This window comes from Aricia agestis, chromosome 22 (assembly GCF_905147365.1).
Source record: "Aricia agestis chromosome 22, ilAriAges1.1, whole genome shotgun sequence".
In the NCBI taxonomy this organism is placed as follows: Eukaryota; Metazoa; Arthropoda; class Insecta; order Lepidoptera; family Lycaenidae; genus Aricia; species Aricia agestis.
The window spans coordinates 1,140,707-1,156,026 of record NC_056427.1 but is presented as its reverse complement, the minus strand read 5'-3'; the positions used below and the strand labels follow the sequence as shown (position 1 = coordinate 1,156,026).

Genomic DNA, 15,320 nt, shown 5'->3' with positions numbered 1-15,320 from the left:
ATGACAAAGCACAGCTCGCTTACAACAGCTCACCTACTTCTTAATGTCCCTCGGTGATTGTTTAAAAAACAACGATCTCCGAGAGACTAAGAACGTTCAATGAACCACACTTTGGCGCCAAATCGCCTCATATACATGGACTCACATGACGTGTTTGCTTCTAGCTAACGGGGAGGCGGCGGACACACAAACACACATATCAAGACGGACGGCCACACACAACACACACACAGCGAGTGGGCCACAGCGGGCCATAGCAAAACTTGTCCCGTACATTCTCAAAGACAATCCAATATACCAAAAAATAATGGACATTTTTTTGCGATGGCAACATAATTATAATTCCTTTTTAATTTAATCGTGATGTAGATCACTAAAAGACATTAACAGTTAGTTATTTTAGACACAGTACCAAGATTTAATTTTGATATGTTTAACACGTACATTTCCAACTTTTTTCCCATTTTTTTTTTTCGTTTTTTTTTTGTTTAAGGGGCTACCTGTGAAATGCATAGCGCATTTTATTTAGTTAGACATTAGGTACGGCTTAAGCATTATTCCCATGATATCTAGTTATTAGTTTAGTTTTTTATGTATCGTCCAAGACTTGCGGTGTCATTTTTATGTTACGGCGGTGTAAATTTTGTCCTAATTTTTAAAACGATTGACTTATTACGTTAAAGGTGACACCGCGACGATTTTTTCCCTTTAGATTAGATTAGTTTGTGAATTCGTGACTATTCCGAATGTAATGTAGATTTTTTTGTCTACCCCCAATTGTTGCGTCTAAACATTGGCGTGTATGTTTATCGTTATTTGGTTGTACGATAACTTGACAGTTGTGAAAATTTGTACAAGAAATAAAGAATATGTGACATGAGGTAGATTTATTTGAGTTTCATTTTTATTTAACGATAGGTTGGAGTGTGCATGTTTCTTAAGTTTGCATGAGTTTCGTGTCCTAAAAAGTTTTTTCTTTGTTTTACAAGTTTTGAGAACCAAAGTGTATGTAATTTTAAGAAATAGTTTAGCACTTTTTAGGCTAGTAGTAAGTGTCATTGGGATGTCAATTATATTTGATTAGTGAAACCAACGTACAGATTTTCTATAAATTTTAAATTTAAACATAGCAAAGTATATGAAGATGCGCAAATAAATTTGATATTTGAAATCTTAGCGTTGAGTTGAAGTGCTAAATGCGTTTAGTTTTAAAATTGGCGTAAAATTTGTAGTAAGATAGTGTTTTCAAAAACTATAATTTAACAATGCGAAATTTTCAAATTTCAAAAGTATCAAATACTTACTCGCATAATTTCAAATACTTTAATATCAAATAATATTACGTCTCTTAGAATTATTAGGTCGTCTATGTAAACTGAAATTTCCGTATTTCTGTTATTTTTATAAATGTAGTAACTTGTACTTTGTATGGTGTGAAGTGTACGGCATGCATATATTACTGTTTATGTATTTTGTTTTTATAATTTCTATTAACACAAATTGTTTTCTTAAATTTCTTATTAAGTATTAAGTATTTTTTCAAAATTATGGACTATTAGCACCTATAACAAAAACACCCTTTTAATCATATATAATATTATAGTTTTATGAATTAGTAATTATTGTAAGCAATACCTAATTGCCTAAATTATTGATAATTATCTACTTATCGTAAACAGTATTATATTGTATGCGAATAGTAAAATTCTAAATGGCAGATTTAAATCGGTGTTATCTAACTAAATAGATGCATATCTTTTTCTCTAGATATATTTTTCAATGAACTAAATGTTTAGCTTTTAGGTCATTGATGTCGTGGTAGATGGCTATTGTTTTTCAATGTAATTAATAATGGTAACCATTTTGATATTGTGTTCTTAACTAACATTACTGTACAATATAATAATATTATTTTATCGAATCTATAACAAACTGTTTGAACAATATTTGACTTGCCGCTGACTTGTATGTAATGTCTGTAATGACTAAATATTAAATCTGCTCTTTTAACTGAACCCGACGCTCAAATACTGTATCTTTACATAAACTATATAGTACACATACAATAAGCACGAAACCATGTCTTAAACTCTGAAACAGACAAGAAACTGCACTCTGGCATTTTAACATTATATAAGATATTGTATCAATTATAATTTAGTTTAGTAGTTTTTACATTTCATTGGTATTAGGTATGTAGTTACATGTTTAACATTAAATACATGTCGACACAACAATATTCTTTCATTTCAAACACCACTCTACCACCAGATTACTCGGCACAGAACACAAGCGAGAAGACCATGTATAGTATTTATATGTACCCACCACATATACAGCAACATAAGAAGACAAGCGTATACATAGTACATATACTAATAAGGATTTCAGGACTATCATACACGCCAGACATAAGTAAGTATAATGTTTTATAATATTTATGTTTTTATTACATAAAACTGGACTAGTTTGAAGACATTAAATTCTACTATAATTATTATCTCGCTCTCTACAAAATATAGCATCATTTATTTCAAACTTTTCAGCAAGACAGTTGGAAACTTACAAGCATTGAGTTACATTCACTTTGAAACTAAAAACTAAACATCCCTCGAAAATGTGCCATTAGTATATTTGCTCAAAATCATGAATGAAAGTTAATTGTAAGGTGATTATGAAATGTGATACCATCGCTTCATTTTAAATTTAGTGTTGAAGTGTTCAAGGAATCTCTATTGCGTCTGATGGACAAATGTATAGAGAAATACCAAAGAGTGAATAATTGTCAATATTGTAAATAGTTGTTTCATTATTAAATGTTTTCGTTTATTTTATTGTAAAGTTTATGGAGTATATTAAGTTAGGATTCTGCACTGCGAGAAGATATGTAAATTGTATAGAAATAAAATGTTTTTGATGGAAATGTAGTTATTTATTTTGATTTATTCATTATTTGTTATTTATTTCGATTTATTCATTTTTATAAAAATTCAAAATTTTTATGAAATGAGTCTCAAGTTGGTTGAATAACAAAAATCAGGGACATTGATAATAATTATTAAATTAATGATATTTGAAAATGCCGCCTAAACAGTCTTGCTGAATATCACAGATAAGAAATAGTTCAAAAATATTTTTATGATCTGGTAGCACTGACAATTTCAGCTATCAACGTGACATTTCTCTATGGAAAATTTTGACAGTTGACACTTGACAGTTTTAGCGTAATGGTGGCTGCCTGTAAAATTGGAGCATTGCTGACAACATTTTTCAACAAATACCGAGGAAAACCTTCAGAAAATAATAAAGTTACGATTTGTGGCAGGTATTTTTGATTGTATTTTCATCAAAACAAAAATATTGTTTGTAAACGCGTCCGCGATAGAAATTATGTTTCATAAGAATAAAGTGTGGTGGACAAAATGGCGACTCCCAGTTTTATTGCTGTCCAAAATAATGCTTTGGGCCAGGGAAAAATATCTGAAGTGGGTTGCTCAAAAGTTACTTTTCCTAGGATTCGCTCATTTACTTTACGTACCTTGCCTTGAGGCTGGTACCTAGTTTTATAGCACTATTTACTTGGTGTGAATTGTGATTGTTTGAATGGCTAATGGCTATGAAAAAATAAGCTAGGTACCAGGTAAATTAATATTGTAGTGAACTATCACTTTCAGTTTTGTTTACCTACACAAGTTTCAGTGCCTTATGAACACAGTTTGAGCTCAGACTAACTAAAAAAATCAAAAAATAATTGTATTTAAATTATTTATGGATTTCAAGCTCTTAAAAGGTAAAAGAAAGGTATTCCAAAAGGGAATAAGTAAAGTATAGTTTATACACAGTCAATACTGAATGCCAATAAGACTGGCAGCCAGTATTGGCTTGGTATATGCCAGGTGTGAACAGTTTTTCAAGCAAGGCCAACGCTGGCTGCCAGTACTGGCGAGAATAGAGCGCCCATCTATTTTTCTAGCCAGTGACCTCCGCCTGCATACCCCTCGACCCCCGCGCCAGCATTGCGGACATGTGTAGACGCATCTCGCCAGTCACTGGCGAATGTTTGTACGGTGTATATCTGTTTGGAATTTCTGTAACAAAATTAAACGAAGAGTATACTTTTAAACAACTTTATAGAGAGCACAAATGCTTGTGAGATAACAACACGATCCATTTGTGTAGGATCAACTCAAATAACTCTAAAACAACCAAGATTACAATATTCTAATCTAAGTTGTTTCAGCAACAAGGCTCCAGTTAAAGGTCTATCACTTAACCATTTTTTATCCAAAGTAGTTTGGTTTTCTTTTTTCTAATATTGCAATTAACTCTTCTCATAATTATAGTGCAGGGATTTTCATTAAACATTTCTTTTCCAACAAACTTTGCCGCAAATTTATTATTTTCCAATTGCAAACTTATGGACACCCAAAGAAAAATCCGTGAATGCGATGGCCTCGTCTAAACAAAAGGGGCCATGCCAATACTGGCTTATGTAAGGCTGGCGCTAAGGTTATTGGCTCTCTGTAAACTATACTTAATAATTAACAGCAAACCAGGGCCAAATGCCAATTATTTTAATTTTAATTTTTGACAATTTTTTTTATTTAAATTATACTTAATTAAATTTTTTTTAGCATAGGTGTTTGGCATAAGAAGACAAAAAGATCTGTGAACTTCTTATTACTTAGCTCATAAATTTTCTACCTTATGAACCTTTGAATGGGCTTCCATGAATATTTCAAGACTAAAATCAGCGAAATCGGTTCTTTTTTTTTATGAAATAAGGGGGCAAACACGCAAACGGGTCACCTGATGGAAAGCAACTTCCGTCGCCCATGGACACTCGCAGCATCAGCAGAGCTGCAAGTGCGTTGCCGGCCTTTTAAGAGGGAATAGGGGAAGGTAGGGAAGGGAATAGGGTAGGGGATTGGGCCTCCGGTAAACTTACTCACTCGGCGAAACACAGCGCAAGCGCTGTTTCACGCCGGTTTTCTGTGAGAACGTGGTATTTCTCTGGCCGAGCCGGCCCATTCGTGACGAAGCATGGCTCTCCCACGTATAAACGGTTCAGCTTTTCTCGAGTTTTGGTGAGACTAACAAAATTAGAGAGTAAAGAATATCGCCAAGACGAACCAAGCGAAACGTAAGGGCACTACCTATCTCCCTACCTTCATGAGATCTGATGATCTTTTCACAAGGGCAAATCTTATGTGGTCGGCGGTCGTCTTGGCAACATCTTATATATAAAAATAAGTTGGGTTTTCCTTCCTGACGCTATAACTCCTGAACGCATGAACCTATTTCCACGGTTTTGCATTCGTTGGATCAAAAATCAGTAAAAACTTCAAGAGAAAAGCAACAAAACAGGGAAAATGCTGGGACAGCTAATTTTACATAAAATATTTTTAGTGGGATAAATAATTATAATCTATCTTTATAAAATTCTCGTGTCACAGTGTTTGTGCGCAAACTCCTCCAAAATGGCTCAAATGATATCTATCTTGATGATATTGGCTATCATGATAATTTAATAACTTTCAGGTGCTGACATGAAAATCTTGATCTGATCTTGCACATAACAAAAAGCAAAGATGAATTGGTATGTTACAGTTATAAGTTTATTTTCTAAAGCTATAAATAAAAATTTAAAATATCTTCGCAGTTGAAGAAAAAACATGTAACATTTTCCTTTCTATATTTTTGACGACCTCAGTGGCTCAGTTGGTGGGCTGTCGGTAGCTCAAGCCGGGGGTGGCGGGTTCGAATCCCGCCGACAGAACAAAAAAGTTTTCAATGCTCCCGGGTCTGGATGTGTATTAAATATGTGTATGATATAATAAAAATCTTAAATATATGTATAATATAAAAGTATTAAATATATTTCCGTTGTCTGGTACCCTTAACACAAGTCCTTCAGGTACTTACCACGGGGCCAGACTGACGTGGTGTGCGTCCATAGATGTTATTATTATTATTATATTTTTCAGGACGGGGCAATGTTTGATATGCAATCAAACTGCATATGTTATGAAGGGTGGAGCAGAGATATTTAACAACAAGGTAATTCAAATATGTAATTTATATTAAATTCAAGCTTATATATAAATTATAATATTGATTTGTTCATCAAATCAATATTATAATTTATATATAATCTTAACTTCTTAAGCAGCTTTTCTTCATACAGTCTAGTCCTTTCAGTATTATGTAATGCTGTAAAGATTTCAGGTACTTACTTATTATTTTTTTTGGATTTATCCAAAAATATATTTTTTTGTTATATCATTGGATTCAAATCTATTAGAATTTGATTAGCTAGTTACAATCAAAACTCAATAGCTACACTGTTGCACATAACATTTTGAAAAAAAAAATCCAGTTACAAAAAAAAACCTGCATTACATAATTACTTACTTGAACAAAAGATCCATCTTTTTAATCATTCAAGTATTACATTTTTTTAATGTTTGTTTTTTCAGAAACCCTTGAAATCGAAGAAGGAGCTACCGTCAGTGATCAGTGAGATAATAAAGAAGCCGGTGACCAAGGGTCTGACACATTCCTCCATGCTCTGCAGCAAATGTAACAAGATGGTTGTGGAATATGATCTACTTGTTACAAGGTGAGGTTTAATAGCGGTCTTAGCGGGCCCCTACACAATAATAATACAATTAAAACAACATTTCCTGAAATGAACTTTACATAATAAATGTATACAAAATTTAATCGAAATCGTTAGAGCCGTTTTCGAGATCGCCGGTATTAGATTATATAGCATAGAAAAAACTGTACAAAAAGACAGTCTTTCTAGTTCCTACTTTAAGTGACTTCTTCCAGAAAGGTATGAGTTGGAAGCCGGCTGCATGAAGCGGCAGCAGACGACGAGTCGTTTGCTGCCGTGAGGTTTCTATGTATTTCTATGAATTTGTCGCTAGCTTTGCAGGGTATTTCATAGAAATACATACAACCAGTAGTCAAGTAGACGACGTGGTCTGCAGTTGCTTCATGTCGCCGGGTGTCAACCGGCACCTTAAGTTTCCTATGTATCCTTCAAATTGAAATGAAGTGCAGAAATAATTTTAAATGCTGTTTCGTTACAGGTGTCAAAAGATCGAAAACGACGTTTTGGAATTGTTTAAAGTGACTCTGAAAAAATTGGAAATGGACTACGACAACTATGCCAGCACAAAAGTATTAGAAGAAGAAACAGTTCAGGTCAAACCTATCATCATAACTCGGAACAAGCCGGAACCGAAGGCCGATCCGAAGATTGTGTTGTCTGCGTCTAAACTGCAGCCGCTGCCACCTAATTTTGTGCTGAGACCTAATATTATGCCGGATGTGAAGAAGAAAGTGGATCTACCTATTGTTACTAAGTTAAAGGTATTTTTTTAAATATTATCTTATATATAAAATTCTCGTGTCACAATGTTAGTCACCGTACTCCTCCGAAAGGGCTTTACTGATTTTAACCAAATTTTATATGCATATTCAGTGGGTCTGAGAATCGGCTACTGGGTACTTTTATATTGATAAGTGCATTTGTTGAATAAATAATAGTAAATTATTACAACTCGAGACTCACGACGACCATTGTTTGTGTGATGGGATAGCGATGGACGTAGCCATGGTGACATACTTATTTAGTCACTTTATTAAAATAATACGGGCGAAATACTTTATATGGCAAAGAAACGTTTGCCGGGACAGCTAATTATCTATCTAATTTGGTCACGGGACAGCTAATTATCTATCTAATTTGGTCACGGGACAGCTAATTATCTATCTAATTTGGTCACGTTTTGTGAAGCCTAGGCGACAGTACATGAATAATGTTGATTTGATATAACGGTTTCAAGTCAACATTAGTCATGGCAGATCAACATTAATTGTTTGAATTATGTTATAACCCAACCAAATAATGTAAGCCTGCTAACAGCCCAATTATTTCATTAAAAAATTGCTATGAAATATTCATCAAAATAATCTAAAATTCCTTCACAGCCCGTAGATAAAGAACAAATGGACACTCACTCGGAAGACATAGCCGAACAGACGGAGTTCTCATCACTGCTCAAATTCAACGAGACGAACTTACACAACTACTCGTTGAGTGCGTTCAGTGTGGATGATAGTGTGAAGGAGGAGAGCGATGAGAATGTTGACGGGGACGGTGATGATAATCCCATGGAGATTGATGAAGGTGAATGTTTACAGTACTTCCAAATTAATAATGCGCATGCAAATCTTCGCTAATTGTCGTAATCACGAAAACACCGTTTATACGTGGGAGAGCCATGCTTCGGCACGAATGGGCCGGCTCGACCGGAGAAATACCACGTTCTCACAGAAAACCGGCGTGAAACAGCGCTTGCGCTGTGTTTCGCCGAGTGAGTGAGTTTACCGGTGGCCAAATCCCCTACCCTATTTCCTTCCCTACCCTCACCTATTCCCTATTACCCTATTCCCTCTTAAAAGGCCGGCAACGCACCTGCAGCCCTTCTGATGCTGTGAGTGTCCATGGGCGACGGAAGTTGCTTTCCATCAGGTGACCTGTTTGCTCGTTTTCCCCCTTATTTCATAAAAAAAAAACCCAATCTATGAAACGTAAAGGTAGCCTTTCGAAGCTAGCGTCTATAGCAGGAGTCACCAATTAGTTTCGCTAGGGGTCCGTTTTAAGACATGAAATGGCCTTCGCGGTCCACACATTTTATATAAAAAAATTATTAAACAAAGGTAATTACGGAAATTATAAAGGTATTTTTTAGATATCAATGAGAAAAGTAACCATTTTTTTTAGCTTCTGCAGTTTGGAGTGAAATATTGGTGTAAGCTATAGACATTGGCATTAAATCCTGGAGATGTTGAAGTCCTAAAATGAACGAAGATCATCTTCGAACATGCTCAGTCAGCACTCAGTGGGTCGGCGGTCTGGATGCGGACCGCGGTCCGCCATTTGGTCACCAAATGGCGGACCTGTTGTTGATGTGCTGACCGAGCATGTTCGAAGATGATCTTCGTTCATTTTAGGACTTCAACATCTCTCTCTCCCTGGTCTATAGCATCAGTGACGCCGCGACTGTGGAAAATTTATGGTGTACACTAATAAAACACACTTTTCTTGCACTTTTTCCACTATATTTAGATATTATTATAACTTTTAACAAATAACACGACCGGTTTCGAAATTATTCATCATCAGGTGTAATAATTTCGAAACCGGTCGTGTTATTTGTTAAAAGTTATAATAATATCTAAATATAGTGGAAAAAGTGCAAGAAAAGTGTGTTTTATTAGTGTACAACATGAATTTCCACCAAGAACCGACAGTACAATCAATTACATATGAAAATTTATGGTTTGAGTTCGAGCGCAGTGACGCTAACGCGGCAACTGTGACGTCACTTACATACATTTTTACAGTCGCGGCGTCACTGACGCTCGCTTTGAAAGTCCACCTAAAGAGCCCCAAACAATGCACTCGCATTTTGCACCTTGTTCAAAGGAAATAGAAGTAAATATCGTATAGCCGGTGGCTGTCCGCTGTCGCCGGTCCGTCCATAAGTGCTATAACCATAAAGTTAATATACCTAGCGGAATAGAGAAACAAAGGCCTGAGCAAGAGAGATGTCACTATCAGTAACACTGCATGATAAAAAGAGACGTGTGATACATGACAGCAGCACTCTTTTTTTGACGTCCAGTCGGCACGTGCCGCACGTTGACAATTTAATCTCTTAGAATTCATGTTCAATCATGCTTGTGTAAGTGTTATACGTACACATATTTTTCACACAGATGAAACCAATTTCGGTTTCGTTTGACAGCTCGAGATTGTTGCTCTATTCCGCTAGGTATATTAGGTTAGGTTTATGGTTCGAGCGCAGTGAGCCTAACGCGGCAACTGTGACGTCACTTACATACATTTTTACAGTCGCGGCGTCACTGACGCTCACTTTGAAAGTCCACCTTAAGAGCCCCAAACAATGCACTTGCATTTTGCACCTTTTTCAAAGGAAATAGAAGTAAATATCGTATAGCCGGTGGCTGTCCGCTGTCGCCGGTCCGTCAATAAGTGCTATAACTCACCGGGAAGCCATTGCGGCGTTACCAGGGTAACGTGGGTAACGTCCAAGCAACGTCTGGCGCCTCTACGTCATAAAGTCAATATACCTAGCGGAATAGAGCAACAATCTCGAGCTGTCAAACGTAACCGAAATTGGTTTCATCTGTGTGTAAAAATATGTGTACTGTTTTGCAGCACCCTCTATGTCAGTTTTTAAAAAAAAAACCAAAAGTTCACCCTAACTAATTTATTAACCCAAAATTAAATTAGTTACACTTTAAGCTATGACTTCCCACACGTTACTTGCCCGGCTTCCAGAATCTAACTGCACGATAAATTGAAGTAGAATGAATGCTAAACGAAAACTGCAACGCAAACGGAAAAATATGGAAGAATATAGAAATGCTAAGTAAACGAATTGTACTAACTAACTAGGGATGTAACAGTACGTATACACTTACACAAGCATAATTGAACATGATTTCTATGAGATTAAATTGTCAACGTGCGGCACGTGCCGACTGGACGTCAAAAAAAAAATGCTGCAGTCATGTATCACACGTCTTTTTTTAACCACGCAGTGTTACTGATAGTGACATCTCTCTTGCTCAGGCCTTTGTTTCTCTATTCCGATAGGTATATTAACTTTATGCTCTATGTTAAGTTTAAAAACAGCGCTGACAGCAAATTGTAACAAGTAGTGATAAAGTTCTGTATGTACTTATATGATTTACTGATTCTATGTACATAGTAAATTACCATTTTTAGAGTGCATATGTTCTATATAAAGAATAAATGAACATTTTCAGAGTGCAAATTCTATATATATAAAGAGTAAATTACTATTTTCAGAGTGCACGCTAACAGACAGCAACCTCGAGACAAGTATACTACAGGGTATGGGGGAGGGCTTCGTCCGTATTGTACCAGCCCATACTGGTGACACCGCTGACAACGTGGACAGGAGTGATGATGATGAGGGCCGTGAGTATTTGATGATTGGAGGCCTAGATTGTTATTATTCCTGGGCGTCAATAGATGGCGTTTTTTTATAACTTCGTTCCATCCGGGTGTCCCTTGACACCTCTCATTTTGTATCATTGTATTTCAGACACAATAGTAATGGATGAGGACGGCTCCATAATCCGTGTTGTCTCCGGCCAGCGGTTCATGCTGGGCGACCAGGAGATATCGCTGCAGGTCATGCCGGATGAAGAGGCCCTGGGAGATGGTCAAGGTATGTGTAGTACTAGATTGTGTTGCGTTAATGTTGTGTTGATGATACATAATAATAATAATAATAATAGCTCCCACACCGATTTCGGTGACGGTGGCCGGTTTCATTGAAACCAGGCCAGCTACGCAGGAGTCATTTTTATAGTGCCCAAGTGTGTGCGCAGTATACAAGAGCACTCTCTATTCCTTTACTCTTATAACCCAGTGGGACGGAAGACCGACACGACCAGCGAGAAATCAAGCGCAGGACCGACTTTTTACATGCCAGATGATACATGTACATTGTACATTATATGGTACACCATCCAACCCAAAAAAAAAAATTCATCGAATAATTTTTGTATGACATGTTTGAAACGTGATGTGATAGATGAAGACAGCACACTAAAAAAGTCTGTCAATCTGTTTCTAAAGTTCAAACCTAAACGGCAGAACGGTTTAGGTAAAATTTAGATTACATAGACTTATACTTTGGGGGACAGGAAAGTGCATGAGTGTAGTTTATGTTGCGAAAAAATGCACGGTTCCCGGGTGATAAATGAAATTGCATTTTTGGCGCAATGAAATTGCGTTCGTCATCTAGTGTACTTACAATAAATGTATTTAATAGTACTAGAGATCGCCCAATGGTCAAAATTCGACCTTAGTTACAGCGACATTAGGACTACTACCTTTTTGTAAAAAAAAATTGAATTTATCATATTTTTTTCAACTCTTGTCTCTGGGACTCAGCTGATTTCAGACTGGCCGTGTGTGCATTGCATTGTCTAATAGTATCTCAGATTCAATAAAAAAAAACTATAATCCATTTTCAATTTGTCACCTTGTTGTCAACAGACTTCAACCATAAATAAAAGAGTATAATTCTTAAACTGTCATTTTTCCTAGTGTGTGTGTTGTAGTGTGTGTAATTTTTTATATTTTGTTATTTATATATATGTCGCAGGGAAAAGAAGATATCAGGGATATCCCGAAATCCCTAGGGATATCACGAAATCGCGGTAGATACCGAATATTCTTGTTTCTTTCGTCTTCTTACTAAACAAATCTAGTGATATGTCATTTCACTAAACTAAATCTAGTGAAATGTCAGAAAAGCGGATACCGCCGAATAAAAATCGAGCTACGCATTTCTCTCGCTCGCTCTAATACCCTATCATTATCTTATGGGGGCGACTAACCCTAAATTGACGATTTTATAATTCATTTTTATACTTGAAAATAAGCCCCGAATTGTTTCATTTTGTAGACATAGATACTACATTATATTTCCGAGAATCAGACCTAGCAAAAACACGATATCTCAAAATTTTCTCGATCACAAAGATGCATCTAATTTTCACGAATTTTTCATATATTGCCATAACCGTGCATTAAACTTAGTTAATATTTTAACACATTGTATAAAATTCTATCATTGAGGAACTGACCTAGCGGATTTTTTTAAATGTTACATATTTATCGAGTTATTAGGAAAAAAATAATTTTCATTTTATTTAAATGAATCCGCGTCGTCCTTTTTCACCTGGCATATGAAAAACGGGCGTGAGTGTGAAGAGAGGACGATTTTTTGCGTTAGTCGCCCTCTTAACGCGAATGGGGCATTATCAGCGTGAAGGGATCTTATTATCGGTATTGAGTTATAATATCCCCATAATATACATTTAACAGGCTATCGAACCATGCAAGTAACATGCGCGTAAGTCTGGAAAATATTAAAAAATGTTGAAACTCGAGAGTCGTAAAAGGTGATATTTAGAAAATCGCATTCAAACTTAACGTACACATAATAATTTAACGACTAAAATCACACGAGCCTCGCCAGCTCGAGCGACGCATTTGTTTCACTCCCACTAGTGCCCGTGTGGGTATTAGAGCGAGCGAGAGAAATGCGTAGCTCGATTTTTATTCGGCGGTATCCGCTTTTCTGACATTTCACTAGGTTTATTTTAGTGAAATGACATATCACTAGATTTGTTTAGTAAGATGACGTAAGAAACAAGAATATTCGGTATCTACCGCGATTTCGTGATATCCCTAGGGATTTCGGGATATCCCTGATATCTTCTTTTCCCTGCGACATATATATTGTTTTGTTAGTTATAAAAGGGATACAAAGTTTTTGGCTCACGTATTTATATATAGATAAGGTGTGTGGCAAAACAACGTCTGTCGGATCAGCTAGTTTATATTTTCTACAATGAGGTTCGAACATTTTTGTATGGAGCCTGGCATATCTAGCCGCCGGCCATTTAGATTTTTATTTCAAAGTTTCCGAGCACGATAAAAGTGAAGTCCAAAGGACACAAATGGCGATCTTTACTTCCAGATATCTCGGAAACGTGACACTTTAGGGTACCATGTTAAATAACATTTTTTGTTTGTATAAGTGTACTCTATCCAAATATACCAATTTTATCGTGCTCGGAAATTTTGAAAAAAAAATTAAGATGGCCTATGCCACAAAGGTTCACACCCCTTTCTTATCTTTAAATAATATTTCAGATTCAAACGATGAGTCACAGATCGAGCTGCAGGTGTCTGGCGATGAAGAGACGGCTAACGCAATCATAGCGGCAGCTCAGGAAAAAGGTACTGTCGTCTGTCACTATTGTGACACTTACTGTACTGTCACTGTAGTGACACCTACTCACTGACCTCCATTATACAAGTACGCTGGACTTATTATACTCACCTGCTTTATGTGCCTATTTGAAGCGGAATCAGCGCCCCCAATGCGGGGGAAGAGAACTAAATCTGACGTAACTTGCAAATGGCCGCTTAATCGCTATTGGTTGTAAAAAACTAGTATTAGTTCCAAGTACTCCCACTACTGCTATCAGCGCCAATATGGCGACTTTCAAACGTCATTTTTACGTCAGATTTAGTTCTCTTCCCTCGCATTGGGGGCGCTGATTCCGCTTCAAATAGGCACAAAAACCAGCAGTCATTTCAAAGGGTATCGTAAGTCCAGCGTACTTGTATAATGGAGGTCAGTGCTCCTACTGTAGTGTTACAGCTCACGCAATCATAGCGGCAGCGCGGGAGAAAGGTACTGTCACTGTAGTGACACTTGTAGTACTGTCACTGTAGTGACACTTCACACTTATGGTACAGTCATAAAGTAAATATACAAAGATTATAAAGTCAATAAAGCAACAATCTCGAGCTGTCAAACGAAACCGAAATTGGTTTTCATCTGTGTGTAAAAATATGTGTACGTATACACTTACACAAGCATGATTGAACATGATTTCTATGAGATTAAATTGTCAACGTGCGGCACGTGCCGACTGGACGTCAAAAAAAGAGTGCTGCTGTTATCACATGTCTCTTTTTACCACGCAGTGTTACTGATAGTGACATCTCTCTTGCTCAGGCCTTTGTTTCTCTATTCCGCTAGGTATATTAATTTTATGGGTACTGTCGCTATGCTGTAATACTTTTTTAATGAAATAAACGCTAACGAGCAAACGGGTCACCTGATGGAAAGCAAACTACGGTCGCTCATGGATACTCGCAACATTAGAAGAGCTGTAGGTGCGTTGCCGGCCTTGATAGTTAATGATAGTTACTGTACGATTTATTTTCATACAAATACTGTTTAAGTCTTAGATACTAAAACTCAAAATTTTATACATTTTTTTAATAAATTATATTACATTCAAAATACCTTTGTCATGCCATATTGGCTGATCGACTGGACCAATGTTAATGAAATTTGGCGCAGATAGATAGAACTGACGGATGTCGGATATAGGCAAATTATTATTTCGGTACAATGCACGGTTCCTGTTGGGATTTTTAACCCCCGAAAAACAAGTAAATTAACGTGTCTGTATGTGGCATATAATTAAGAATCAAACGAACTTACCTTGTGAAGTTTGATTCCAATTATGCGAGGGTCTTAACCGAAGACGATTACATCGTCCCATCCCACCCAGACCCACTTTAATCTTAAAAATAAAATGGTCAATAACAACACAAAATCTCACGTCTCTAAAATAATGAGTTGTCA

The 15,320-nt window shown here is 36.4% G+C and overlaps 2 protein-coding genes across 4 annotated transcripts in view; both read left to right on the top strand.

Moving 5' to 3' along the window:
* The window catches only part of LOC121738135 (heterogeneous nuclear ribonucleoprotein L), a 445,663-nt gene extending 444,777 nt beyond the window's left edge, over positions 1 to 886 (top strand). For all 3 annotated transcript variants that reach the window (XM_042130016.1, XM_042130015.1, XM_042130014.1), the window contains one exon: positions 165 to 886. In XM_042130016.1, coding sequence (XP_041985950.1) covers positions 165 to 168 — 4 coding nt within the window. In that variant the 3' untranslated portion in view covers positions 169 to 886. The remainder of the gene's footprint in view (positions 1 to 164) is intronic.
* A 2,448-nt stretch (positions 887 to 3,334) lies between these two features.
* Positions 3,335 to 15,320, top strand: part of LOC121738010 (zinc finger protein 665-like) — a 31,718-nt gene continuing 19,732 nt past the window's right edge. The window contains exons 1-9 of the mRNA XM_042129805.1: positions 3,335 to 3,485; positions 5,542 to 5,599; positions 5,988 to 6,060; positions 6,480 to 6,622; positions 7,101 to 7,383; positions 8,005 to 8,203; positions 10,919 to 11,050; positions 11,178 to 11,303; positions 13,808 to 13,894. Coding sequence (XP_041985739.1) covers positions 5,592 to 5,599; positions 5,988 to 6,060; positions 6,480 to 6,622; positions 7,101 to 7,383; positions 8,005 to 8,203; positions 10,919 to 11,050; positions 11,178 to 11,303; positions 13,808 to 13,894 — 1,051 coding nt within the window. The 5' untranslated portion in view covers positions 3,335 to 3,485; positions 5,542 to 5,591. The remainder of the gene's footprint in view (positions 3,486 to 5,541; positions 5,600 to 5,987; positions 6,061 to 6,479; positions 6,623 to 7,100; positions 7,384 to 8,004; positions 8,204 to 10,918; positions 11,051 to 11,177; positions 11,304 to 13,807; positions 13,895 to 15,320) is intronic.